The sequence below is a fragment of the Emydura macquarii genome, unplaced genomic scaffold, assembly GCF_026122565.2.
Source record: "Emydura macquarii macquarii isolate MOO-44397 ecotype Brisbane River unplaced genomic scaffold, CSIRO-AGI_Emac_v2 contig_3390, whole genome shotgun sequence".
NCBI classification, from domain to species: Eukaryota; Metazoa; Chordata; order Testudines; family Chelidae; genus Emydura; species Emydura macquarii.
The window spans coordinates 1,058,046-1,082,249 of record NW_027133527.1 but is presented as its reverse complement, the minus strand read 5'-3'; the positions used below and the strand labels follow the sequence as shown (position 1 = coordinate 1,082,249).

General features: G+C 44.7%; 4 protein-coding genes across 6 annotated transcripts in view; 2 read left to right on the top strand and 2 right to left on the bottom strand.

The window, feature by feature from the left end:
• Positions 1–183: 183 nt before the first annotated feature.
• CPSF4 (cleavage and polyadenylation specific factor 4) lies at positions 184–8,246 on the bottom strand. 3 transcript variants are annotated; one of them, XM_067534272.1, is made up of 9 exons: positions 8,078–8,246; positions 6,939–6,989; positions 6,208–6,360; positions 5,309–5,404; positions 5,054–5,147; positions 4,133–4,205; positions 3,644–3,743; positions 3,076–3,171; positions 184–414 (listed from the first exon to the last, which is right to left on the bottom strand). In XM_067534272.1, the coding sequence occupies exons 1-9, from the start codon at positions 8,178–8,180 to the stop codon at positions 407–409; spliced, it is 774 nt and encodes a 257-aa protein (XP_067390373.1). In that variant the 5' UTR covers positions 8,181–8,246; the 3' UTR covers positions 184–406. The 3 variants fall into 3 exon arrangements, with proteins under 3 accessions (XP_067390373.1, XP_067390374.1, XP_067390372.1); XM_067534273.1 differs by lacking the exon at positions 3,644–3,743 and having other exon boundaries at positions 8,078–8,239; XM_067534271.1 differs by lacking the exon at positions 3,644–3,743 and having other exon boundaries at positions 3,076–3,246; positions 8,078–8,227.
• Positions 8,247–8,427: 181 nt separating this feature from the next.
• PTCD1 (pentatricopeptide repeat domain 1) lies at positions 8,428–17,072 on the top strand. The gene is made up of 9 exons (XM_067534270.1): positions 8,428–8,517; positions 8,952–9,500; positions 11,318–11,458; positions 11,822–12,040; positions 12,534–12,635; positions 13,077–13,850; positions 14,165–14,281; positions 14,838–15,020; positions 15,394–17,072. Exons 2-9 carry the CDS (start codon positions 9,003–9,005, stop codon positions 15,571–15,573), a joined length of 2,214 nt encoding a protein of 737 aa, XP_067390371.1. The 5' UTR covers positions 8,428–8,517; positions 8,952–9,002; the 3' UTR covers positions 15,574–17,072.
• On the bottom strand, positions 17,023–20,802 carry BUD31 (BUD31 homolog). The gene is made up of 5 exons (XM_067534275.1): positions 20,651–20,802; positions 19,605–19,713; positions 18,762–18,884; positions 18,319–18,485; positions 17,023–17,303 (listed from the first exon to the last, which is right to left on the bottom strand). The coding sequence occupies exons 2-5, from the start codon at positions 19,696–19,698 to the stop codon at positions 17,253–17,255; spliced, it is 435 nt and encodes a 144-aa protein (XP_067390376.1). The 5' UTR covers positions 19,699–19,713; positions 20,651–20,802; the 3' UTR covers positions 17,023–17,252.
• A 261-nt stretch (positions 20,803–21,063) lies between these two features.
• PDAP1 (PDGFA associated protein 1) overlaps positions 21,064–24,204 on the top strand; it is a 9,425-nt gene continuing 6,284 nt past the window's right edge. The window contains exon 1 of the mRNA XM_067534383.1: positions 21,064–21,185. Coding sequence (XP_067390484.1) covers positions 21,173–21,185 — 13 coding nt within the window. The 5' untranslated portion in view covers positions 21,064–21,172. The remainder of the gene's footprint in view (positions 21,186–24,204) is intronic.

Sequence of the window (24,204 nt, the reverse complement as noted above, 5' to 3'; positions counted from 1 at the left end):
GGGAGACTTCCCAAAGGCCATCCTTTGCAGAAACACACTGGAGCAAGATGTGTGTTATGCTGAATGTTGCCTTGGTGGGGGCTTGCACATCTATTTGCCTTTAGATCTACCTCCCAGCTAGGCTCAGTGAAAGAAGGCAGAGGCCAAGATCTATTTTTAAAAGGTTAAAACATAAAAAATTGGACAGTTACAAAAATGTTTATCAGCAGCCAGCCTCTGGCCACAGTTCTTTCACTAATGGCATTTAAAAAAAAAAACCTGATCAATAGTTCAAGAACTAGTGCTAGGTGGAAACCTTTCCCCAGTGTAAAGAACCTCTGTGCACTCTCCTCCCTCTTTGCTGTCTCACTGTCCACTGAGAAAGGCCAGATGTCCTTTGGTGCATCTGTTGGCGTAATGTCCTTTTTCACCACACTAGGAGGGAAAAAAGTGAGAAAAGTTATTGTGTCTTTTCCCAAAACTGACTTTAACAAATCAATGGCAGGTAGTTCTAGTTTGGAAGCTCTGCCATTTGTCCACAAGAGATAATATTCAGCAAGGTAGTGCATCCTGTACTGTACCATAAATGAGATTCCACAGATTCTTTTTGGGCCACTTGACATTAGGATCGGAGCTGACCTGCCACTATAACCTGAACACCCAGGTTTCATTCAAAGATTGGGGGTTTTGGCACTACTGACACAAGGCCTGCGGAGATTTAACTGCATTGCTCAGCTGTAGAGAACGGGGCTTTTTACCTGCTATATATATTTCAGCACCTGAATCCTCAAGGACTCTGCTTTGAATAATGTGTATTATGATCATAGAAGTTCAGAGGTGAGAATCTCCTTGTCAGCCACCCTGCACTACAAGGGTAAAACCACCTGAACAAGAGATGCTTTCTATTCTCCAAAACAGCCTTCTAAAATGGGAAGCTGTGACATGTTGTAGTCTGAGTCTCCTACTTTCTCCAGATACGCAATGTATTTGAATTACTTCCTTAAATCTCAGCCCGACAGCACACATTTACTGGTGACTGCAGAGTGGTGGCTTAGCCTTGGGTGGGGTAGTGACTTTTCAATGCCCCAGCTGCAGAAAAATGGAAAGTCATGCATTGATGATAAAACCAAACAAATGCATGACAAGAATCAGAGGGTAACTAATTTAAATCAAAATATCCTTTATTTTCCAATAAACATTTGATTGAAATGTTAGAACCAGTTAAACAAATGATCTTAGTGCCTGGTGGTTCAGCCCTGCAACAGCCTCATTTGTGCTGCTTTCCTTTTGACAAAGGCAACTGCGTTGCATAGATTAATCATAAGAGAGCATTGGAAGCTCTGTGACTTCTTCTCTGCTCCCCACAAACAATGACAGAACCAGTCCAATTGTAAGAGTTTCTGTCACTAAGGAAGTTAATGGCAAAACTCACAAGGATAACTTTAGTGGGTAGGTTTAGGCCCTTTGCCTTCACTGAAATCCAAGCCATATGTTAAACTGGAACCTTAGCGGTGCTCAGTGAAACTGATTCAGATGTTTACTGTTATAACCATATAGCCACAATAAATGTCAATTGATAGAAGATAATGATGGACTCAGTCCCATGACAAAGAGTCTTAGGCCACGTCTACACTACTGAGCTGACAGCGGCACAACTGTGCTGATGCAACTGTGCCGCTGTCAGATCGCTGGTGTGGCCGCTCTATGCTGATGGGAGAGAGCTCTCCCGTCGACATAATAAAACCACCTCCATGAGCGGCGGTAGTTATTTCGGCAGGAGAGCTTCTCCTGCCAACATAGTGCTGTGCACGCTACCACTTATGGTGGTGAAATTTATGTTGCTCAGGGGGATGTTTATGTCACACCCTGAGCGACATAAGTTTTGCTGACATAAGTGGTAGTGCAGACATGGCCTTAGTTGTATGTTTGGATTATCAAGTGATTTGGTTTTGAATAAAGAGATTTTTAGGTTCATTATTAATGCTAGCGCTCATCTTGGCCTGATCCACTGAAGAGTGGCTAGGAAGATCCTTTGCTACCTACAGTAGCATTTGGGGATTTTTCTGCAAAATGTTAATGGAAACTGTGGTTTCAATTTAATTGAGGAGCTGCCTGCACCACTGAGAAAATTGAGTCTGATGTCTCGTTCCTCAGTTTGGCGGGAAGTACATGTGCTGCAGCAGAACTTTCCTCCCTTTCTAGATTTGACCACATTGCGTATAGTCATTTTCCCCTGTTGCTTGGGTGGGTTTTTCACAAAGCAATAGGGGAGAAGCCTTTTTAAAAATCAAAGTACAAGGAGGAAAATTCAGGGGCAGCATCTGAAACTACTTTTAACACAGTTTTTTTAAACTGACTCGATTTCAGGTTGACAATGTCTTTTTAACTGCCACCAGTGGGGTTTCCTGTGATTCGATGGACTTGGTCCACCTACTAATCATTTCATACAGGCCACTGAGGAGCTATCTGATGGTCATTACCAACCCACAGACTAGGTAACTCAGAGGCTCCATGGCTCAATACTAACTCCCTGAGCACCAGCTGCACCCATTACCCAAAATTCATGTCTAATAACAAGTGCACACATTTCAATACTTTTCTTTACAACATCAGTACTTCTCCACAGGCCCTGCTGCCCCAGCAGCTCAATCACCTGTTTCCTTTAGTGCAGTGTTTCTCAAATAGTGTTCCGCGGAACCCTGGGCTGAGTTGAAGGGTTCCGCAAAAAAGCGGAACCGCGCCACCGAAATCAACACAAATCACATGCCGCCAAACAGCTGGCAGCGCGCCGCCAAACAGCTGATGGCGCTGCCAAAAAGCCGTGAGCACGTCACCGAACAGCAGATGGCGCCACCGAAACCAGCCTACACCGTGCCGCCGAAAAGGGGAAGATTTCCTGGACTTGTCGGCGGAGGGTATCGCATGGCCGCGCAAGGGTGCCGTGGTGAAATATAATTGAGAAACACTGCTTTAGTGCAATCTGCACCAAAGTTGAAAAGGGACGTGGCAAGTGACTAGCAGCACAAAGGATGCACTAGTCAGTTTAGGTGATTTTTACATTGCATTTTTCGAATGCAAATAACCTCTTAGAGTTACCTTGTAACAGGTGACCTGCTCCAGCGGCCGGGGACCTCTGTTCCCCACGTTGTTGCTTTGAGACTGCATAACTCCAATGACTTGTGGGGTCCTCTGCTGGTTGGGAGAAGAGTTCTGACTCGTTAACTGGATCAAGGATGATGACCTTTGTAATGGCGGATTGTTATTTTGCTGGGAGGGAAGAGAACACCCCACACGTTGAATGATAACTTTCTAAATAAATTCAGAGGAAAATTTATCTGCCAGCCCAAGCACCAGAGATGAAAGTTCAGAAACACTAGGGTGTACAAGGCCTGACCTTGCAACCACGCCTTCCCTCACAAAACAGATCTACAGAGCTGGGCTAGGCTGCCAGATATGTCCATCATAACTCCGTGACAGGTGTCAGGCAGGTTTATTTTTTTAATCTGGAAAACAGTTGCTTGGAATAAAGAAAACACAGATGTATATGATATACTATGTAAGATGGTAGTGCTCCGTGACCTAGGGCTTACACTGCAATATACGCATGATCTTAGAACTTGTGCTTTCAGTGTAGCAGAGTTCAGGTGCACTGCTTAATGCTTACACAGTGCCCACCTTCCAGACAGTCCACGGAACAGAACTGCCACTACTGGCCATTCATTTGCCCTCTCAGCTGAAGGAAGGTGGCAGCAGCAGAATGGTGACTGTGGAAGAGGGAAATCAGGGGTTCAGTTAGGAGGAAAAAAACAACCCCAGAATGAAGACGGCAGCAATTGTCATCAGATGCTAGGAGTTAGAGGAGAGGGGAAAAGGATAATACTTTGAGATTCTTGGAGGAAATCCACCGTAAAAATGCAAAGTTCTTTATAAACTTTTGGTCAAGTTTCATTATGCCTGTGCAATAGGAAAGGATTATCCCCATTTTACAGATGTTTGTCCAAGACTACACAATGAGCATAAGAGTCCTGATTGCTTGTGCCTGTTCTAACCACTCTACCACACACCCACTATAAAAACAAACAAGTTTGTTTGTAATATAATGGAGCTGTGCTTCACATGTGTTGTCTGTAGGAGAGGCAGGGAAGTTGAGTACCTTTTGCTGTGGTTGTGTCGGCTGAGGCAGTGGTGGTTGCTCTGTGGTTCCCATAGGCAGTTCAAATCGAGGACTGGTTTATAAACACAGACAAAGAGAAAGAGACATAAAGAATTGATATTCAAACCAGAAATGGGCATATACCACAAGCACAGCACTAGCTGAACTAGCTCCTTAAGAGACCAATAACTGTCCAGGGAGCAAAACAAACATTTAGTAACTGTGCTTCACAACAAGTGGACTTTCTCTGCTACACGCTGCTCCTTAGCCTTTATAAACTCAAGTGGTAGGGGAGGTACTGAGAGAATAAAGAGTATTTCTGTATGCAGCGATGAAACATTCTGGGATATATACTCATCGACTCTGCCACTGTCCTAACAACTTTTAATCTATGTCCCAGAGTTTTGTGTGTAAATATCTAAATAGCCATGGGCCTCCTTAATCTGATAATTGGAAAATACAATGCAATATAGTAAAAGTCCATCCCAATTTTGGCCACTGAATAAATTGATTCATACCCAAGTATTAAAAAAAAAACTACTATGAAACAAAACAGCTGTGTAGCTGAAGGTGTAACAGTTGGAATAATGTGTCTAGACTTAAGTGGACTAGATCAACTGTCATTAATTAAACTGCTTTGTACAAGTTGTATTGACCATGGATGCACTGACTGACATTTTCAGTCTCTTCTTGGGAAACATTGGTGTGATTTGCCCAATCCCTTTTGGTCATCCTGACTACAAATTGATTTAACTTTTAAGAGGCAAATTCAAATATGAACAAAACTTCCATTGTACAGTTATTGCATCAATGCTGCAAATGTTCTACACTAATGGGTGCAATATAGGTAAGATAGACCTGATGTGTAACTGATCAGAGAGGAAACTAAAGATGATAGAACAAGCCATGGAACATACTCACTGCATGAATTTACAAGCGGGCCCCTCCGGACAGAATCCCACCAGGTAATTCACACAAATGACTCTTCGAGTGTGTCTGTGTCTGCAGAGAGGACCTACAACATAAAACTTCATACATCATATATATTACACACATATCCCAGCACCCACCAGTAGCACATATGGGAGGTGGATTACATTAAGTGATAATCGTACAATAGTAACAGCCTAGCCTCATTTTTATAGCGACAAAAGCAGCAGCTCTGACCATACATACCATGTTTACAGAAGCCTCTGTCGTACCAGGGGCAGTCTTTGATCTTAGATTCCGGGTCAATGTGCAAGAACGGACATTCTTTGTTACTGCACTCCCCTGTACCAAAGCCAAAAACATTCCTTAGGAAACAGAGCATGCATGAGGTAGAATCCCCTCCCAAAACAATACCTAGTTCCATCTAGTTCCAGCAAAGCTGTCATGAATATTTCTAAATCCAGGCACAAAATCTATTTGCTGCCCTCTACCAAGAACAAATACTCACCACAGGTGAATAAGGTTTTGCCAGATTGGGTAACTCAGATGCGCACTTAAAAATAAAGTACACTAGAAAAGGAAGCCATTACAGCAAAATCAAACATTTAATGCAGCAAAAGTGTGGTGAAACTACAAATTACATGCTAACCTTGATCCAAGGAAACCTACAGAACTATAATTTCCAGACAACAAGCTGCCTCGATATGTTAATTTAATTTAGCCCAGACCTCCAGAGCTGGAAGGCTGATGCATTAAATATTTGGACCTTTGAGCCCTATCACTCATCATCTGCTGAAAAATTAATTCATGTAGAGACCACCTATCCATCCACATCAGCTCTGATCCAAATCAGCATAATATGTACCAAACCCATTAAAGTCATGGGGCAAACAGTTCAAGTTAGGGACAAGCTCTGAAAGACAAAACGTTTTAAATGTGTGAGGAGTTAAGGGGATAAAATACAACATAGGACTAAACAAATATGGTCAGAGCTCATAAATTACAATCTAACAAGCATCAGTAGCAGATATAGAAGGGTTGAGAGGGTAGATGACACAGGGGTGACAGGTATACCAGGGTCCTCTTTGCCAGTCATATTCCCACATTAGCAAGAGAAATCAATGGAGAGCCATAACGCCTCTTACCAAATTTGGAGTAGAAATAACACTCAGGCATCTTGGTCATGTCATACTCATGCAGGAACTCGCACTGGTCTCCCTTCTTGCACAGCCCTCGGAGCCAGTGTTTGCAAACAACTGTCTTTTCTCCACTGATGTGTCGGAAAGGACACATGCCTCCTGTGAGAGGAGAGAAGAAAGAATGAACAGTTAGAACTTTTAGTGCAAGAAGCTTTCTACTGACGCACAGGGCAGTAGTGATCCTTTGCTTGAATCCTGGAGGAGGAGGAGTTTCAGAAGTCTTTACATTTTCATATGAATTTACCTTTTAGTGCTGGTGAAAGGTCCTGAACTGACAGCCCTAGAAAGCGAGGTCCTGTTTATCCACATAGATGGCTATGAGTTCAACAGCCAGATCCTCTGCATGGAAGCCACTACCATTGCCCGAAACCCGCAAAAGGGTTTGCATGTAATCAATTCAAGCTTCACTCTCTTGGGTATCTCAGTTCACCCACCACCCACCTTATAAGGATCCCACCTTTGATTTGGGGAGTTCTAGTGTGTGGAACATGCTCCCTCTTGATCTCCCTCTCACTGTCTCTCTCCCGATCTCCCTCTCACTGTCTCTCTCCCCAACCGCTACAATATAGCCAGGGTATTATAAATTAGGATAATATATTATAGTTAATGGAGGAACCATACCCCTATTTTTCCTATTTTTGCTTTTGTCAGGATATAGTATTAGGGATGTTACTTACCTTTTCCACAGGCAGCTTTTAAAAAAAATTCACAGACAGCAGCACCTGACTCTGTGGAGAGAGAAAAAAGATTCGCAATGAAGTTTTCTGAGACACGTTAAAAGTATTTCCTTCCACCAAGAGATGAGCTAGTTCTGGGCATCAAAAGCAGTAGAGCCGCAATTTGAAATCCCGTTGGCAAAATGCATGTTAATGGAATATATGAACTTTCTCATGCTGGTCTCAACCATTTGGCTCTTCAGAATATTTTTTGTTACTTTTAAGTCAATTTCACATTCGTGAAAGGTCCTGTGTTGCCAGCCCTGGAGACTGACATCTCATAGGGTATTTATCCACCAAAAAAGTAATACATGGTCAGCGGCACATTGCCCCTTGCTGATGCATGCTGATCCTGCTTTGAGCAACTGCAGTGTGCAAGCAGAGTCGAACACTGGGTCACCAGACTACCCAGTACATACGGTTGAACCACGAGCCTCCTCCCACGACTGGTATCATGTCATCAGAACACAAGATTTTGAGGCTCAGCCACAGACACGTTGTGCGACCAGGAACAAGTCACTTCACCTCTCTGGTCCAACAATTTCCCCATCAATGAGGCAGGGATACTGACGCTGACCTACCCCACAGGAGTGTGGTGAGGCTTTCCTACCTAATTTGGTCCCTAGTGTCCCTTATCCAGCATTTAGGAGGTAAAGGCTGTTTTCAAGCACTAATCATGCAGATCAGACACTCCAGGCCATGACTGAGACCCTGTGGGGCCAATGCTTGGGGGTAGGGAAGGGGACGGAGGAGGAAGGGTTAAAGGGATGGGGGAAGTGTGTCCTCACTGCCTTGAGGGGAGCTTTCCCCTAGGAAGAAAGATATGGGGGAGTCTCTAGCCCAAGGGTGGGATGAGGAAAGGAAGGTGGGTTTTCCCCAAGAGAGGGGACATCTCCCCGCCTAGTAGGGGGAGGTGCCTCCAAAGGAGGGGGGTTCCCACCCGGGAGCTGTGAGGGGGTCTCCCCCAGAGAAGGGGGAATCCCCCCGGTGGCGATGAGGAGGTCCCCCCAAGGAGAGCTGGGTTCCCCCTCCCTCCTCAGGAAAGGGGGTCCCCCCCCAGGGGTGGCGATGGGGCGTAGGCGCCCGGGCCCCTCACGCACTGTCCATGCCGGGGAAGGGCAGGGGCTGCGCCCCTAGCTGCTGCTCCACCGCGATCTCCAGGTCGAAGGTGAGGTGGTCCACGCTGGCGATGAGCTCCTGCATGGCGGCGGCGGGGCGGGGGGCCTAGGCCGGGACCGTGCGGGGATGGAGGGGGGGAGGGGCGGGGAGGCCCCACCGGCTCAGCCGCTCTCCGTCCAGACCGCCCGCCCCGCGGGCTTCTGGGAACTCAACCCCTCACCCGCCGCCGCCACCTCTGACCCAGCCCGCCCCCTCCCGAGCTCCCAGCATGCGCCGCGCGAGGAGAGGCACGGCCTCCACCAATGGGATGGGGGGAGCCAGCCCTGCGCAGCTTCCTCCCGCTGGAGTATAGCTCCGCCCCTCAGCGCGAGCTCAGCGCCGGCTGCGCTGAGGCGAGGAGGTCGCGGGGGAGGGAGCTGCGGTGGGTCAGGAACGATCGGGTTGCGCCGCGCCGTGCACTCAGGGGCGGGATGTGTCCGGAGGGGGGGGAGAAGCTCCCTTTCTCAGCAGCCGCTCCCCCCGGTACCCGGAAGAGCCCCTCCTCCTGCCGTGTCTGCCAGGGGACAGGGGCACCTCGTGGGGCCCGGCCTCAGGAGGCCGGGGTTGGTCGGGGGCCCGGGAGAGAGCGGATCATACGCCGCGTGCCCGCTTCCCCCCGCCCCGCGCTTGGGGAGGAGCCGGGGCCAGGTTTGGGAACCAGGGGCAGCAGCTGGGATTGGTTCGGACCACACGTGCAGGGCGCTGGGGTGTCTCCATCCGCAGCTCCTGGCCTTGTTGTCTTCCGCCCCCCTGAGGCTCCCCTCGCTGCCTCCCTTCAGGCTCCTCTGATGGGCTCTCTTTTCTTGTTGACTTTAGGAGATGGATGTTTAACCTCTGAGTGATGGGGAGCGACACAAGAGGGGTATCATGAGGTTCATGCAGCTGGTATCCCGCCAGCTCCCGGCGGGATTGTTCTCCCTGAAATGCTACCGTCCCTTGGTGTGTCACGGTCGAAACTTGTGGGCAACTCCGAAGAGCTGCTCGGGGTGCCCCCAAAATATTCCGAATCTGCTCAGATTCCAGGGCCAGAGCCTGCAGTGCATGAAGCTGAGGCCTTTCAGCTCATCACAGGTTCTCTATAAATTACACAACAGAGATCTGAAACAGATTGAACCTGCCAGCTCTCCAGAAGCTATCGGGAAAGCTGAAGAAGGATCAGAGGATGGTGATGCAGAAGTAGGCTTTGGAACACTATCTAATAAGTTTTCTTCTAGGAAATATTTTCACAAAACAACATCTGCATTGCAGAACTTAAGATTTCAAGAAGAGGAGGAAAAAGAGCCAGAATGGAAACCTAGACGTGGTCCTAAGAACACACCATACTGGTACTTCCTGCAGTGCAAGGCACTGATAAAGGAAGACAAGGTTGGTTTCTCAGTTCTTCTAATCACTAGAGTAGTTAACAGCATTTGATGATTGAGTGGCTGTATGGTCTATTGGATTGGTTATGGGACTTGAAGGTAGAATTAGTTGTGTAGAATTAGAACAGTTGTGATCTGGCACTTAGTAGTTCACAACACCTCCCATATGCCTCAGTTTCCCCAGGAATAATATCTACCTACCTAATTCACAAGGCGGTTGGGAGGATTAATTCATTAAAGTGTGCAATGTGCTATATGAATGCTAAGTGGTGGTTAGTGGATTTGTGCGCAAAGTTCAGTTGATGCCAAGAAAATGAAGTTATACAGTGGTATTCCATTATTGCAGAAAGAAGAGTAATAATTCCTGTGATGTATAGTGTTACTCTAGGAGGGGTACTGAGAAACAGTGTTGCTAGAAGAAGTCACCAAGCTACATTTCAGCAGAGGATGCAGAAATACTTACAATAACACTAAATCACTTTTCAATCAATTTATTAGTGCTTGTGGTTCCCATTTCATGGCTGGTGAAACCATTATAAAAGTGCAGAGCAAAGAACACTAGTTTATTTTAGAACATCATAATAAATAGCACAAAAATGACTACTGGTGTCTTATCAGGTCTTGTAGCCCCTGAAGATCACAGGAAATGCAGTATTTTCATACCTCTTATACCAAGTCACTAGCAAAGGTCAAAAGTACAGCCCTGTTATGTTCTTTTTTTGTCCAGATGCCATGTTTAGAAGTTCTTCTTTTGTTGTGCTTGTTGCCCCTGATCTGAAGGAGTGACTTTGACATCTGTGTCAAGGACACATGGTAGTTGTTCCTGAACAGTGAATAGGGAGAGGAAGAAGTTCATCCAAGGATCACCACAAACATACCTAGATGCTATAACAGTGACATTAAAAGACCTGAAGAAGAGCTCTGTGTAAGATCCAAAGTTAGTCTCTTTCACCAGCAGAAGTTGGTCCAATGAAAGATATTACCTCACGTACCTTGTCTCTGTAGAAGACATCAGTCCATCATGACCTCATCTGGAGAAATACACTACTATTAAGATGCAAACTATAGTAATAACAAAAAGTGCAAAAGAACAGTTCTGGTGCATGCCCTTTCTATGTGCTTGTTGCTTCCATCAGTTTTGGTGCAGCATAAATCTGCCTTTTGATAAAGAACATACCCTGAGCTCAGGTACTTATTCCATATTCAGTGGCTCACTACCTCACCTTCTGCAGTTCTTCATCCCAAACTCTGCAGCTCTCTGCCCCATTCCTACTGTGCAAAAAAAAAAAAAAAAAAATTCAGTTTAATCACGGCATCAAGTCCTTTCTTGCAGGTGAGAAATAAAAAGGCAAACAAATGCAAATCCATGTGATATGGTGAGTGTTCATTCACTGCCTGGTTTTCCTCTCTCTAGGCTGGCATAGACTATGAATACTGCATAGCCATACTTGGATTGCAAGCTTTTGGGGGCAGAGGACTGTGTTCTGGGTTTGTACAGCACCTAACACAATGGGGTTCTGGTCCATGGTGGGTTCCTAGGCACTATGCTAATATGAATAATAAATAATGACTGCTTTTGGTCTCTGAATGGGAAGGAGAAGGCCTCTCAGTAGTCACCCCTCCAACAAAGGAATTATGATCACATTTCTGTGACTCCATAAGGAATGAAGGGGCAGGGATTTCTATCCCAAAGTGAAATATAAATATGCACCCCTTGTTTCATCAGTGTGTGTCTCCGTATGTGTATATATATCTGTTTCATTAAATGTCAATTAGGCAACTGCTTCTGTTACTCCTCACCCTTGTCTCTCCTGTCTGTAGCTGGCAGAGGCTCTGGAGCTGTTTGAGGTGCAGATGCTGAAGGAAGAACGCCTGCAGCCAGAGGAGAGCAACTATACTGTTCTGATTGGTGGCTGTGGCAGGGTCGGCTATGTGAAGAAGGCATTCGGACTTTATAATGATGTAAATATTACAGCTGTTCTCTAAGAAAGGGGCCAGAGTCTCTGCCAGGGAGTACAATGGGGGGCTTTTATGAGTTTAAGTACGCCCATCCATGTTATGCTTTCATAGAGAGAGCTCATTCTGGAGATGCTGCCTCCAAAATGACTATCCATAGGTGTTTCCACTTTCCTTGGGGGCTCAGCAGACTGGAGCTCAAGAATTTACTGTAGCCTTGAGTCTTGTACATTGTGCCTAATCTATTTTAGGTTTTCCTAGTGTGCCTGTTGCCATGGGTATCTGTACAAAGTGGAACTATTTTATCTTAATTCTGGGCTCTTTATTTAGTATAATTATTTCCTTCACTTTTTCCCCCCCTGTGAGTAGATGAAAAAGAGGGGTTTAATCCCCACAGATGCCACATACACAGCCCTGTTCAATGCCTGTGCTGAGTCGCCATGGAAAGATTTGGGCCTGAAGAGCGCCCTCCATCTACAGCAAGAACTAAAGAGCAAAAATCTGGAGCTGAATCTGAAAACATATCATGCTCTGCTGAAAGCGTGTGCCATCTGCTCAGATCTCAGGATGTGCTTTGACGTACTGAAGGTAAAGAGGTGTCTTTTCTTTCTATTATACAGCTCTTCATCGCTAATCAAAGCACTTAGAGATTTTGAAAGTCTGCTCTTAAGTTGTTAATAATCAAAGTATTAAGCATTGTGTAAAGGTCAGGTTTACAGTCCCTTTTTTAAACAAATACTTAGCAGTTGCTTTTGGCCCAACTGCAGCTCCCCCTGAAAAGCCTGACAGTGGAGCAGCTGAGAGATTCCTTCCCAAATCCCACCCAAATTCCCTACACTATTCCCTACAGTACTTTCTGCTGGGATTGGAGTAGGTATCAGGTGTTGTTTTTCTCTTTTTCTGTAGCCATCATTCTGCTTAAAGTACTTGGAGTCCTTAGACCTTCCATGCAGTTTGCTGCAGATGTGTCTCAAAAAAGTGATTCCATTGAGCAGCAAGAGAGGCAGCACTTTCAATAAAGCAATCAGCTGCAGAATAAGCTGCCTTGGTAACTTTAATAAGCTTCCTTTCCCTTCTCCAGGAAATTGTGCATAAAGGCCATGCTGTCACCGCAGAGACCTTCAGCTTCCTTCTCATGGGCTGCATAATGGACAAGGAGAATGGCTTCAGATATGCCTTGCAGGTCTAGTACTATGCTGTGTTTTGCCATTAAAGTGTTCCTTCATTTAACTGTTGTATCTGCAACTTGGAATTTGAATCTGCAGGGGGGCCTTTGGAGCTGATGGAGGTGGAAGGTGCTCAGCACCTCCTAGAAAAAGGCTCCTCAGTGAGGTTCCTTATTTGAGTCCCATAAAGTGTCATGCGCACTACAGGATTGTACTAATAATAGTTTGGATAGGTGTCCAGTTCTGGTGTGGAGATCTCTTCTGTTGAGGATGTGTATTCATCCCTATTTGTGCAGCTAGAAACCATGGTGGTGGGCACTAAAATGTTACAATAATTGGGTCTAAATATGACAGATTACATCTGGCTAAAGTACCCCACTTCTTTAATACTGTACACATTTCCTATACGTTAACCTTATCTTGGCTTCCTTCTCAAATTTTTTTCCCTTTCAAAACAGGTTTGGCAACAAATGACTAAACTGGGAATAAAAGCTGATGGTTACATTTACAACTTGATGCTCCATGCCGCAAAGGAATGTGGAATAGGTGACCCAGTTGTGGCTTCTGACTTGTTGCTAAGAAACACAGAGGAAAACCCAAGTCAAGTAAAGCTCCTGTCAGGTAGGCGGGGTCAAAAGTTGAAAAGTCAGAAAAGGAAGGAAGCAGACAGTGGACTTGTTACCCAGTGGGATGTGGAAACCATGGAAAAACAAATGTTTGAAGAGAATTCCAGAAAAGCAATGGAACACTTAATCAACCATGAAGACAAAGATGTGATTGTGGTTCAGGCTAAGCCAGGAACTGAACTGGCTGGTCTCACCAATAAGACAGTAGAATGCAGTATGACTGGAGACTTTAATAGAAACCAGGCTGTTCCAGATCTACCTCAAACAAGCCGAAGTCAATTTTTTGAGCCTGCTTGCAATCTGCTCAATTTGTTGGACATGAAAATCTCTAATAAGAACTTGGTTTCCTTGGGGACAGTAGTAACATCCTCTGATAGGCTGGCTTTGATGGGGAACATGGAGGGATTTTTGAATAAAATGAAAGAGGACAATGTGGTACCCAATATTAAGACTTTCACACTGTTGGCTGAGCTGGTGGAACCTCTGAGCCAGTCAGAATCCTCTTTATTGACAGTCCTGGATGAACATAAAGTGAAAGTAGATGTGATCTTTTTTAATACTTTGTTGAGAAAGAAGAGTAAGCTTGGAGACCTAGAAGGTGCAAAGGTAAGAATAAGAGCCCCTAAATGATGACTATACTAGAAACTTATCTTCATACAGGTGTCTTGTTCGCTGCCTTTTAACCTCTGATGAGACCAGCTCTCCACTCTCAGCAGAAGGCAGAGAATCCTATATTTCCCTTTTCCCCCATAAGTGATGCTTAAAAAGTACTTATTAGAGCCCTGAGGATTCTGTTGCATTCTCAGCTAGCAGCCTTCTGTCTAAAGAGAACTAGATGGAACTTCTTTTGGAAACCATCAGTGCTTCACCTTAAATCAACTACAATGGTCTATATGAACTCAAGTATTTGTGTGTTGCAGGGCATGCTGTCAGCTCTAGTGAAGAGGGGAATATCACCCAACATACAGACATTTTGCAACTTGGCAATAGCCTGCCGCAGAGAGAAAGATGGACTGCAGTTACTTTTGGACATGAAGGTGCAAAAACTGTAGCTTTAGCGCCAGACTACTGGAATGTGGTATTACTTTATTGGGACAGGAGTAACTGGGGGGTTCCGACAGTCAGTGATCCTATACTGTTTTCTACATGAGCTTTCACTGAGGCTAAAGTAACTGAACTCCCTCTAGTCAGATCTTCTGCAGCTCCTCCTTTGTAATACAGTATCCTAGCTTAATGCATGGGTCATGGGAAGGAAGATTGGATTGTAAACTTCACTAATGCTGTACAGGTAATCAACATAACAGGAAAGGCATTGCATGCACTATGCAATGGGCCCTTCCCCCTTATCTGCAGTGGAGTTGGGATCCATATGTCTCCCAAAGTGCATGTTGGCAAGCAAAAATATTTATGCTTCAGCTCTTGCACTCTTAGCCTAAGTGGTGATGTGACTTGCCAGCCCTGAGGTCAGATAGTAACATGGGTCAAAGATCCTCAATTAGGTGCTCATGTCTCTCAGGCAAGAAGGTCTGCAGAGATCAGCTCTGTAGTAGACAGCATGCACTAGCAATTCTGATACTGATGTGGTGTTTTCAGAAGTCTGGGATTACTCCTAACAGCCATATCTACAGCACCCTTATCAATGCAGCTGTGAAGCAGTTGGATTATACTTACCTCACAGAAATCCTACGAGACATGAGAAAAAACCAGGTCCCCCCAAATGAAGTTATCATATGCCAGCTGGAGTTTGCAGCTCAGTATCCACCTCAGTTTGATAGGGTAAGTACCACACTCATTTATTAGGACCAGTGTAACTAAGGCTGAAATGAACGTGGTCATGTGGAGAATCACAGGTGAAATTAAGCTGTTTTGGGTAGAGACTGTCTGTGTATACAGTGCCTATCAGAAGGCTAGTGTAATTACAAAAATAAATAAATAAATAATTTTTAAGATCTTCTACTCCCTGTCCCACTGAATTTAGATCTTCATCTACCACCTGTTTTAGCATCAGTTGAAATAGTGACTGTTGCACACCTACCAAATATTTTCTATATAGGCTTAGTAGTATTCTGTCTTCTTTCAATTTGTGGAATCAGAGCAGCCTAGTTACTCTTCCATAGTATAAGATGTACTTTTGGGTTTTCATTTGCAGTACAAATCAAAGAACACATATCTGGAGAAGATTGATGGGTTCCGAGGCTACTATTTCCGCTGGCTAAAAGCAATGGTAGCAGAGAAGACTCCACACCCATGGGCGAAATACAGAACTAAGCATTCAGCAGCCAAGGGCAGTGCAGAGGACATACACACACAGAACAGCATGGAACAGTAACCACAGAGAGCAAGTCAGTATTTTCCATGTGTGGAATGTGCACTACTTCAAATGCTGGAACTACCTAGTGGACTTTGGAGGGTTCTGTTTCCTTTAGATGCCATAGAGCAGGCAGCACTGTACTTGTATGTTTTGACTATTTAATAAAGTACCCACTTAACAGAAAGAAATAAGAACACTTCTTATGCAATTTAAGTGTTAATTCTTGTTTGAGTTCAAACTAAAGGACGGGGTTGTCATCTGCATAGAGTAGCTTCCCACTACTGTTAACAGAGGCTTTGTTAGTAAGTGGCAAGCTTGTGTTAGATTATGTAAGAGCTTTGAATTGCCAGGTTCTTACAAGTAACTACTTGGTAGTTCTTTAATTCATCTGCAGCAGTAGATCATAAGGTAATCTGCCTCTGTGTCCAGGCATCACTGAAGAAAAGGGCCTATAGACTTAAACAGCAGCTGGTGTCTGTTGCTCCCTAGGAGAGAAAGCTAGCATCTTCCCATGAAACTAACACCTCCCCTAAAATATGAGCAGTGAAGGAAATGAAGTAAAAAGTAAGAGGATTCTTTCCCCCCCAGAACAAACCACTTATTAAATGCAAATGCTTTCCTATTACTTTTCCATGGAAGCATTTGCTGTTTTTTTTGTTTTGTTTGTTTTTTTTTTTTTTTTATTTTTTTGAGGGGGTACATTGTGATAGGTGGGAGAGGAGATGGAGAGTATGATTCATGGAGAACTTAACACTTAACACCAACAGCTGCTTGTGGAATACAGCAACTAAGCATTTGTAACATGAATGACAAAGCTAAGGCCAGTTCTTGACTCAAATAAGAGACAACCACACAGACTTGACCCTATGTCACTTTCCTTACTGTTTACTAAAAGGTGTGATTATCTGTGAAATCGAGTACTCATTTTGTACCTCCATGCTGTCCCACTAACTTACACTGCAATTCTCCTTCAGCAATGTATTTAAAGTTGCCTTCCCCTCCACCTAGAAAAGCTTTCAGGGTTTAAAGGTGGCAGTCTGGGCCTTGCTAAATTTGGTACAGACAAGAATTCCAAACTCCAGCAGAAAGCTGTAACCCAGGAGAATGAGGAAGCTTGACTTTCCAATGGTACAATACATAACCAGTCCAGCTAGCCTTACTAGTAGTGGAATTTGAAGCAACAGAAAACCTGTACTGAAATTGGTACTAGTTTCTGTGTATGTGCCTTACTACTTTGCTTTAGTGAGTCACTTTGTAATTAAGACACTATTATTAAAGACAAAAGGATAGTTGTACAAAGTCATCTTTCTGGGTGTGGCATAGAGCTGTCACTTGTTCAGGCTGATCCCATTCACAGGTGCTACTGTGACTCTACTACTGACTGTACAGTTCTGCTGCTAAGATGTATGCCTTTGTATGTGTATGTGTAATTAATCGTTGAACTGCCTTATCACAGGACTATGCCACTCCACTGTGGGGTAGGTAAAGTTTTATTTTAAAATAAAATGGTTACACACAACTAATCAAAATCACTCACTACTGCATTTTACGACCAGGTGGACATATTGCTGTTCAGACAGCTACAGGAAGCTCCACTCGGTGCAGGGTTTATACAAGACAATTATAGCAGTAATAGTCCATGATGTGGAATCAGTACTTTTCAGAACCCCAAAAGGAGTGTCCAATTTTTAAGGACTTCAGCCAGAGCAACCTCTGCATCCACAGTGAGTGCATTCAATAATTCTCCCCTATAAAGCAAAAACAAGCATTAGTTACTACAGTCCAGATAAGTTACTTTATATAGAGAGCAAATGTTAATAAAAAGCTACTGCAGGATGCTATGTCTCACACAGGGAAGCCCTCTGAAGCTTCCATATGAGTTTCCTGCTGCTCTACATACAGCTCCACCACCACTTTACACAGCATTGTTTAGAGGCTACACAAGCCCCACCTTCCCTCAGGGGCTGATGCAAGAATCAGGCATTATTATAAAAACAAATGGAAGTGAATATTCCACCAAGAAAGGTTATAGACTCCTATAGAACTAGGTTTGGCCAAGAAGTGCATCAGTGGAACTCTGCTAGCTGGAACTATGAATAGAAAACTCAAGTGATAGTCATTAGGCCACCTAACATCTAGGACTATCAGTTTTCCTTCCTACTATTACAAATTTTCATCTAAAGCAGTGGGAGGCTCTGCACTACAGCTGTGTTACAAGCTTGAGTTACCAAGAAAGGAAACCCATCAGATACTAGACACTCGCACCTCCTTTTTGGGTATTTAAGATTGTACTTCACCACAGTCAAATCCCTCTCAAAAACAGCTGTCTGACTTTCAGGAGACAAGGACCATCCTTTTTTCTGTGCTTGTACAGTGTCTAGCACCATGAGGCCCTGATCCATGACTAGTGTTCCAAGATGCAACAGTATGCACACTTAGGCTCAAGGCACTATATATAGGAAGTCAATGCTCTGGTCTCAAGTGTTGTTCTAGTACCATAAACACTGCACCAGAATTTGAGTTCGTTAAGTGTGAAAATAACTGAGGCAAGTCTATATTACTCAATGTTATTTCCACGGTCAAATGCTTCAGAAAACATAGGAAAAAACAGCCACTTAGCAGCAGAATCCAATGGTAAGAGAAACTAGACATCAATAATATTGTCAAAGGCAGTAGAGAGGCAATCAAGTTACAGTAAGTCAACTGCTGGCTCAAAATCCAAACAAGGCAAATAGCATCAGAGCCAATAAAAAAATTTCATACCACTTCCAACTTGCTTTTTGGGACCCTGCAAATGCAGTTAGTTCCAAAGTTGGTATCCCGGGTCTGGATACAGCGCAGGCAGCAAAGGTTCTCGTAACCCTGTTTCTTCCACTTTGCAATCAGGTTTTTGTCAGCGTATCCTTCTCGGATACAGTACTCGTACAGCTCTGCACAAGAGAAGGGACTGGTGAGCACCAAAGAATTCTTATTGGGGGCACATAAATGAAGTTTATTTGAAAAGTTTTAGTCTTTACACTGAATCTAGTTCTTACTGGCTGTATTTGCTAGCAAGAGGGAAAGTCACTTTTTTTTTTTTAAAGAAGTATTTAATCCTTTCCCACCAATAATTAATTCAAGTTTACATGCACTAGCCTAATGACTCAGACACTCCACATTGAAGTTGTGATCTCTTCACTAGGAAAGCAAATATTTAGGCTTTTTACCTCTGCTAATGGCTTTTCGCTTATAGAAGAGATCAAAGATGTAGCGTGTTTTCTGGTGATGAATTCTGAAGATGGGCCAGAGAGATTCCACCTTCCTCTTCCCTTCATGAGGCTCAGTCTCCGCTGAGGAAAGAGGGTACAGAAATCAGATTTCACTGTCTGTGGCATGCAAGTTATTACAGCACTATATATCCTTAAAAAGCACCAATGTTCTGAGGGAAAAAATGTAGTTTTAAAGAATTTTGGGGGGACAAAAAAAAAATTCACTAGAGAAAAGATAGAGAGAAGGTATTAATTCTGATACAATTCCTTTGGAAACAAAGAGCTAAAGGGAAAGAAAATGCAGAGATAGTGATTGGACAGGACTGGCATACAGCACAGACTAGAACCAAACACTGCTGGCCGTTGCAATGCAGGCTTCACCCTGCACACAGCTATACCAATGTGCTTCAATCCTAGCCTGCAGTAATCCTTAGAACTTGAGTGGAGTACTAGTGACTCAGAACAATACTCATTTCATTTGCAAATCAAGCTATACTTCCAGAGATGATCCATGTAATTCATTCAGCCATGTCCCAACCCCATGTGTCTTAAGTTAGAATTGGGAATTTGTCTTCTAGGGGTAATTTTCAATGCAGGGAATTAACATACTAAGGTATCAGCATCAAAATATTTAGTCTTCATTATTAGCCCCTAAATAATGAAAAGAGATATAAAAGGACAAGTGTGGCTTTTTAAAAAACACATGTATCCTGAAGCTCTTAAGGACTGTATAATCACAGGGTCACTAACCGGACTGTATAATCACATGGATACTAACCAGCATCTGACTTCGTAACTTACCTTCTCTCATTTTTTGATCCAGCTCATCCAATGTTGGTTCAATCAGTTCCCAGCCATCTGGAGGAGCTTTCCTGCTTCTCTTTACTTTAGGCATCTTCCCAAAAAAAGGCTATTGCAGAAACAAATTCAGGTCAAGTTTTAATAGCACTTAAGTTTCCAGACATCATGACCCCCCATAAGAAAGCCCTTGATACTTTTCAGTATTGTTTTGTCTCCCTTGCAGTCATCCCACATTTTTCAATGATAAAGATAGCAGATAAGTATTTTTTTTCCATTGAGAGATACATGAAACAAAGGAACAAAGCCAGTGATACGAGACCTCTTTAAAAAAAATGAATACATGTTTAACCTGTTACTAGTACTTACAGGGAGTTATGACAGGCTCACTCCCCACCTAATTCATAACTTCCTTCACTTTTGAGGGTCAGCCTGGGCAGGTTTCCTAGTTTATATTACTTTGCTCTTTTCTAGTGCCTTCAGTCCAAGAACCTATCTATATGCTTCACAAACTGTTGTGAGATACATATGCTTCATAACTCCCACTGTAAAAACAGGAAAGTCAAATATCACCCGGCGAGTCAATGACAAACCGGGGATGGGAACCCCACAGTCTTGACACCCCTGGCATTTGCTTTCAACCACGGACTATGGCCCTAACCGCTACACACAGATATTGTGAAGCCACCTAGCTAAGCCTAGGAAAACCTGAGTTTAAACAGTCCAGACTGGGCTGAAAGCTGGTGATGTTGCCCCGTGGCCGCTGCATGTGCCTAAGGGACCACCTCTGCGTGAAGCATCCTGGTAGACCCATCCTGGGAGACCCCCTCCCCCAAGGGATAGGCGAAGCGGGCTGGTTGGAATAAGGAGCCGGCCCGGATCTCTCGTTGCTGGGCGGTAAGGGAGAACACGCCACAGATTACAATAGCCTGCCTGTGGCCGGGGCCTGCTGGCCGCCGCCCGTCCCCCCCAAGCAGCCTGTCGGGCAATACAATGCGACCCACAATCGCCGCCCCCCGCCCCGAGTCGAAGGACGTGAGGGAGCTCACCTGCCAAGCGAACGATAAAGACGATCGCGGCTGCTTGCTTCCGCCTTTTCAAATCCGTCGCTTCCCTTTGGCGTCACGAGCAGCTGGGGTCCTTCCTCCGCTTCGTCGCTTTCATGACTCAAAGCTCAGCCGCCGTTGCCTGTGGGGGAAGCGCGACTGCGTAAGTTTATCGCGTCGCTCTCCTCGCGTGCGCTGTGGTGTCTATTGCAGTGCCTGTGAGGAAGCGCCCTCGCCTCCCCCCGCACCCCGGGTGAGGAAGGAAGAAGCAGAGAGAGGTCTCCCCACCGCTGCCGTGAGTCCAACGCCCTGTAGAGGTAGCGGCGCGGTTTGTACTCAGGCAGCGTTGAGGGCAGCCCTTGTGCTGGGCGCCTTGGGCTCCAGGGCCAGGCAGCAGGCTTGGTGAGTGGGCTGAGGGAGCCGCGCGCTGCTGCTGCTGTGGTTTGGGTGGCTTCCGCTTCCGGGTCGCGAGAGGCTGGGGGGGAACTCGCTGCAGCTGCTGCCGGAGCCGCCATCACCGCCGCTATGCCCAAAGGAGGTGAGGGAGGGGCCGGTGCGGGGAGGCATCGCCTTAGGGTGGATGAGGGGGACAGGCCCCAGGAGTGGGGGGGGGCTACGGGCGGCCCCGAGCTCTAGGTCCCTGGGGGAGGGGTGCAAGCCCCCCAGGAGTTATGGGGGGCTCTGAGCTCTAGGTCCCTGGGGGAGGGGTGCAAGCCCCCAGGAGTTATGGGGGGCTCTGAGCTCTACCTCCCTGGGGGAGGGGTGCAAGCCCCCTAGGAGTTATGGGGGGCTCTGAACTCTAGGTCCCTGGGGGAGGGGTGCAAGCCCTACCAGGAGCGATGGGGTGAAGGGGGCCCCCCCAGCCCTAGGATCTGGGTGTAAGCACCCCGGGAGTGATGGGGTTAAGAGGTGGGTGCAGGCCCAGATCCCCAGGGGAGTGGAGGGTTGGGTTGTGGGCTGGTCCGAGCCCCCACGGACTGAGGGAAGGTTGAGGGGAGCACAGCCCTGAAACCCCTGTGGGTGATGGGGGAAGTACGAGGGGACATAAGCCCCCGGGAGCCAAGGCGCGTGTGTGCTAGCTATAGCAGTTCCACGTGCAGGGAAGAAGTAGTGGGACTGGTGGCCTAAAGCAGACCTGGTGCAGGGTGATGGGTTTTGCTCTGCACTGCGGAGGAGGCTGTCCTCTGTTGAGGACTCTGTTGAGCATGGGGAGTGTGCTTGGTGCTGTACAGAATGCACGAGGCACTGAGCTCACAAGCTGATTGGGCACAGAGAGCAGTTCACATGTATTCTGTGCCCTGACTGATGGGGCCTGTTTCAAAGGGATGCTGATGGCATGTGGTTCTTTAATGTTCTTCCTTCAGTGAATTGATATTTGAGAGGCCTCTGGGGATGTGTAGAAAGGCTGCAAAGGAAGAGAAAGTGGTTTCCTGCTGCATAAGAGACAGTACTGAAGAAGGCACAAAGATGACTTTTAGTGTATCACTTTAGAGTCTTTAGTGGCTCCAAACCCACCACCATAATAGCTTCACTCACCACAATCTGCCTGTGTGTGATACAGGAGAGCAAATGAGGGAATGACAGTCCACTAAGTCTGAGCTGGATCTACCCAGATCATTCCCTAGATGCACTAAATCTGTCCACATAATTGGCTCTTGCATTGATGTTATGGAATCAAATCTTAATACGTTAATGTAAATTATTATTCCCCATTAACCCTTCTGTAGTCTCTGCCAATTTACTTTATTAGCATCCATTAACTGAGTTTATAAACTGTTGCCAAACTCTGTTAGAATTCTTTAGGCATCAAGTACAGTATTTTTTCCTCCCACCTATAATATCATCAGATTTGTTTCCCAATTTGTTTTATGTGGCTTCTTTGATATCTTGATCTAGGCCAGACATCATTCAGACCAGTCAGTACTATATAAAACTATTCCTAAATAAAGAAAAAGATCCAGACTTATTTTATTGATGCTCATAATTATGGTAGGTGAATTTTTTTTAAATAAAGGCTCAGTAAATTCAATTTTTCCCATTCTAAATTCTAAACATACCCCCTCTCAAGCTTGTCTGTGGCTTTGCAGGGTGAAACCCTGGCATCATTGAAGTCAGTGGGCAGTTTGCCATTGACTTTAGGGGAGCCAGGGCTTTGCCTGCAGTATTTGGTATCAGACTTGGATTTAATACAGTCAATAATTTTAAAAAAAAGACAAAACACCAGCTGTGTATGTTACAAATACATCTTGGTCCAAAAAGATCCATTCGGTGAATGCTCTTCTTTTCTGTAATGTGTGTGTATTTTTTTATCATCTATAATCAATAAAGAAATAGAGCTATTGAATCTGTTGGGGAGAGACCCTTTCTGCTGCACAAATATGAGCCTGTCTGCTAATACAGAACAAGTAGTTTCTGAAATACTTCTAGATCTCTGTTTAGAAGCTATTGAAACTAGAAGTTTTCCCAAGTTTTATTTTAAACTCATAGCTCCATCAAATTCTTCTAAGCTTAAATTCACATTAATAATAATACATAGCTCTTATAAACTGAAATAAATATGTATTTAAAAACATGCTTAGGTTAGGCTCTGTGTGCCTTCACCATAATTTAAAAATACAATCATCTGTAGATTTCAAGGTGCTTTGCAAAGGAGGATAAGGATCATTATCCCTATTTTACAGATGGGGAAACTGAGGCACAGAGTTGAAGTTTCTTGCCCAACATAATGCAGCAGGTCAGTGGCAGAGCTAGGAATAGAACTTAGGTTGCCTGACTCGCAGTCCAGAGCCCCATACAGTGCTGCCTCCTTACCATGAGCAAAGGCCTTCCTTGTTGAAGTATCTGCAGACTAATGAGACTCAAGTCTCATCTCATTCTAGTTGAGATGATAGTAAAAGGATCAAGCAGTACAATACTTGTTAATTCTTTGGTACATGCTTGAATATAGAATGGGTAAAGCTTAGAAATAATCATCTTTGCTCTTCATCTCTATTGCTTTTGACAACACCTAATGTGAAGACCAGAGAGTTATAGGCCAGTTTTATTTTTTGAAAAAGTACATTGAAATCTGCTGTTACAAGCTGACTTCACACGTAATTAAAACAAATGCCTAAAAATGCATCTGCCAGATAACAAATAGCCTAGTTATCCTGGTAGTATTGTAGCAGATCATTGTTTCAGATCATGTAGCCCTGCCTGGTGTAGAATAATGCATAAAGTTTACATCATACTCGTTACTTTGTAACTGTACCAGTCATTCCACACTTTTTTTTTTTAATAAGTAACCAATTTTGAATTGTAACTCTACTCTGGCAACTCCAGTAAGCTGTGAGAAAAAGGGGTGGCTTAAAGAGCTAGATCAACGTCCTTTGATCCACAGCAGTGAGTGGCAACAGAAGCTGTAGTTGGGATCACGACAACTGAAAATCCAACCCACTTTTGTAAGGTGAAGTGAAGAGGGCAGGCACGTATAAGTTCTTTGGGCGAATATCACCTTTCGAGACCACTAGTGTAACAAACCTCACTGCTCACGTTAGAAAACTCCAAGTGGCAGTGAG

What these genes read in the sequence shown, in the direction of transcription:
- CPSF4 (XM_067534271.1), bottom strand. Translation starts at nt 8,180, where the DNA reads ATGCAGGAGCTCATCGCCAGCGTGGACCACCTCACCTTCGACCTGGAG. An exon ending in GCCCTTCCCCGGCATGGACA is followed by an intron (nt 6,990 to 8,077) that starts GTGCGTGAGGGG and finishes CTCTCTCCACAG; the next exon opens with AGTCAGGTGCTGCTGTCTGT. An exon ending in CCCGCTTGTAAATTCATGCA is followed by an intron (nt 4,206 to 5,053) that starts GTGAGTATGTTC and finishes TTTATAAACCAG; the next exon opens with TCCTCGATTTGAACTGCCTA.
- BUD31 (XM_067534275.1), bottom strand. Translation starts at nt 19,698, where the DNA reads ATGCCTAAAGTAAAGAGAAGCAGGAAAGCTCCTCCAGATGGCTGGGAA. An exon ending in GGATCAAAAAATGAGAGAAG is followed by an intron (nt 18,885 to 19,604) that starts GTAAGTTACGAA and finishes CTCTTTCCTCAG; the next exon opens with CGGAGACTGAGCCTCATGAA. An exon ending in GCGAAAAGCCATTAGCAGAG is followed by an intron (nt 18,486 to 18,761) that starts GTAAAAAGCCTA and finishes TCTCTTGTGCAG; the next exon opens with AGCTGTACGAGTACTGTATC.
- PTCD1 (XM_067534270.1), top strand. Translation starts at nt 9,003, where the DNA reads ATGAGGTTCATGCAGCTGGTATCCCGCCAGCTCCCGGCGGGATTGTTC. An exon ending in GCTTCAGATATGCCTTGCAG is followed by an intron (nt 12,636 to 13,076) that starts GTCTAGTACTAT and finishes CTTTCAAAACAG; the next exon opens with GTTTGGCAACAAATGACTAA. An exon ending in GAGACCTAGAAGGTGCAAAG is followed by an intron (nt 13,851 to 14,164) that starts GTAAGAATAAGA and finishes TGTGTGTTGCAG; the next exon opens with GGCATGCTGTCAGCTCTAGT.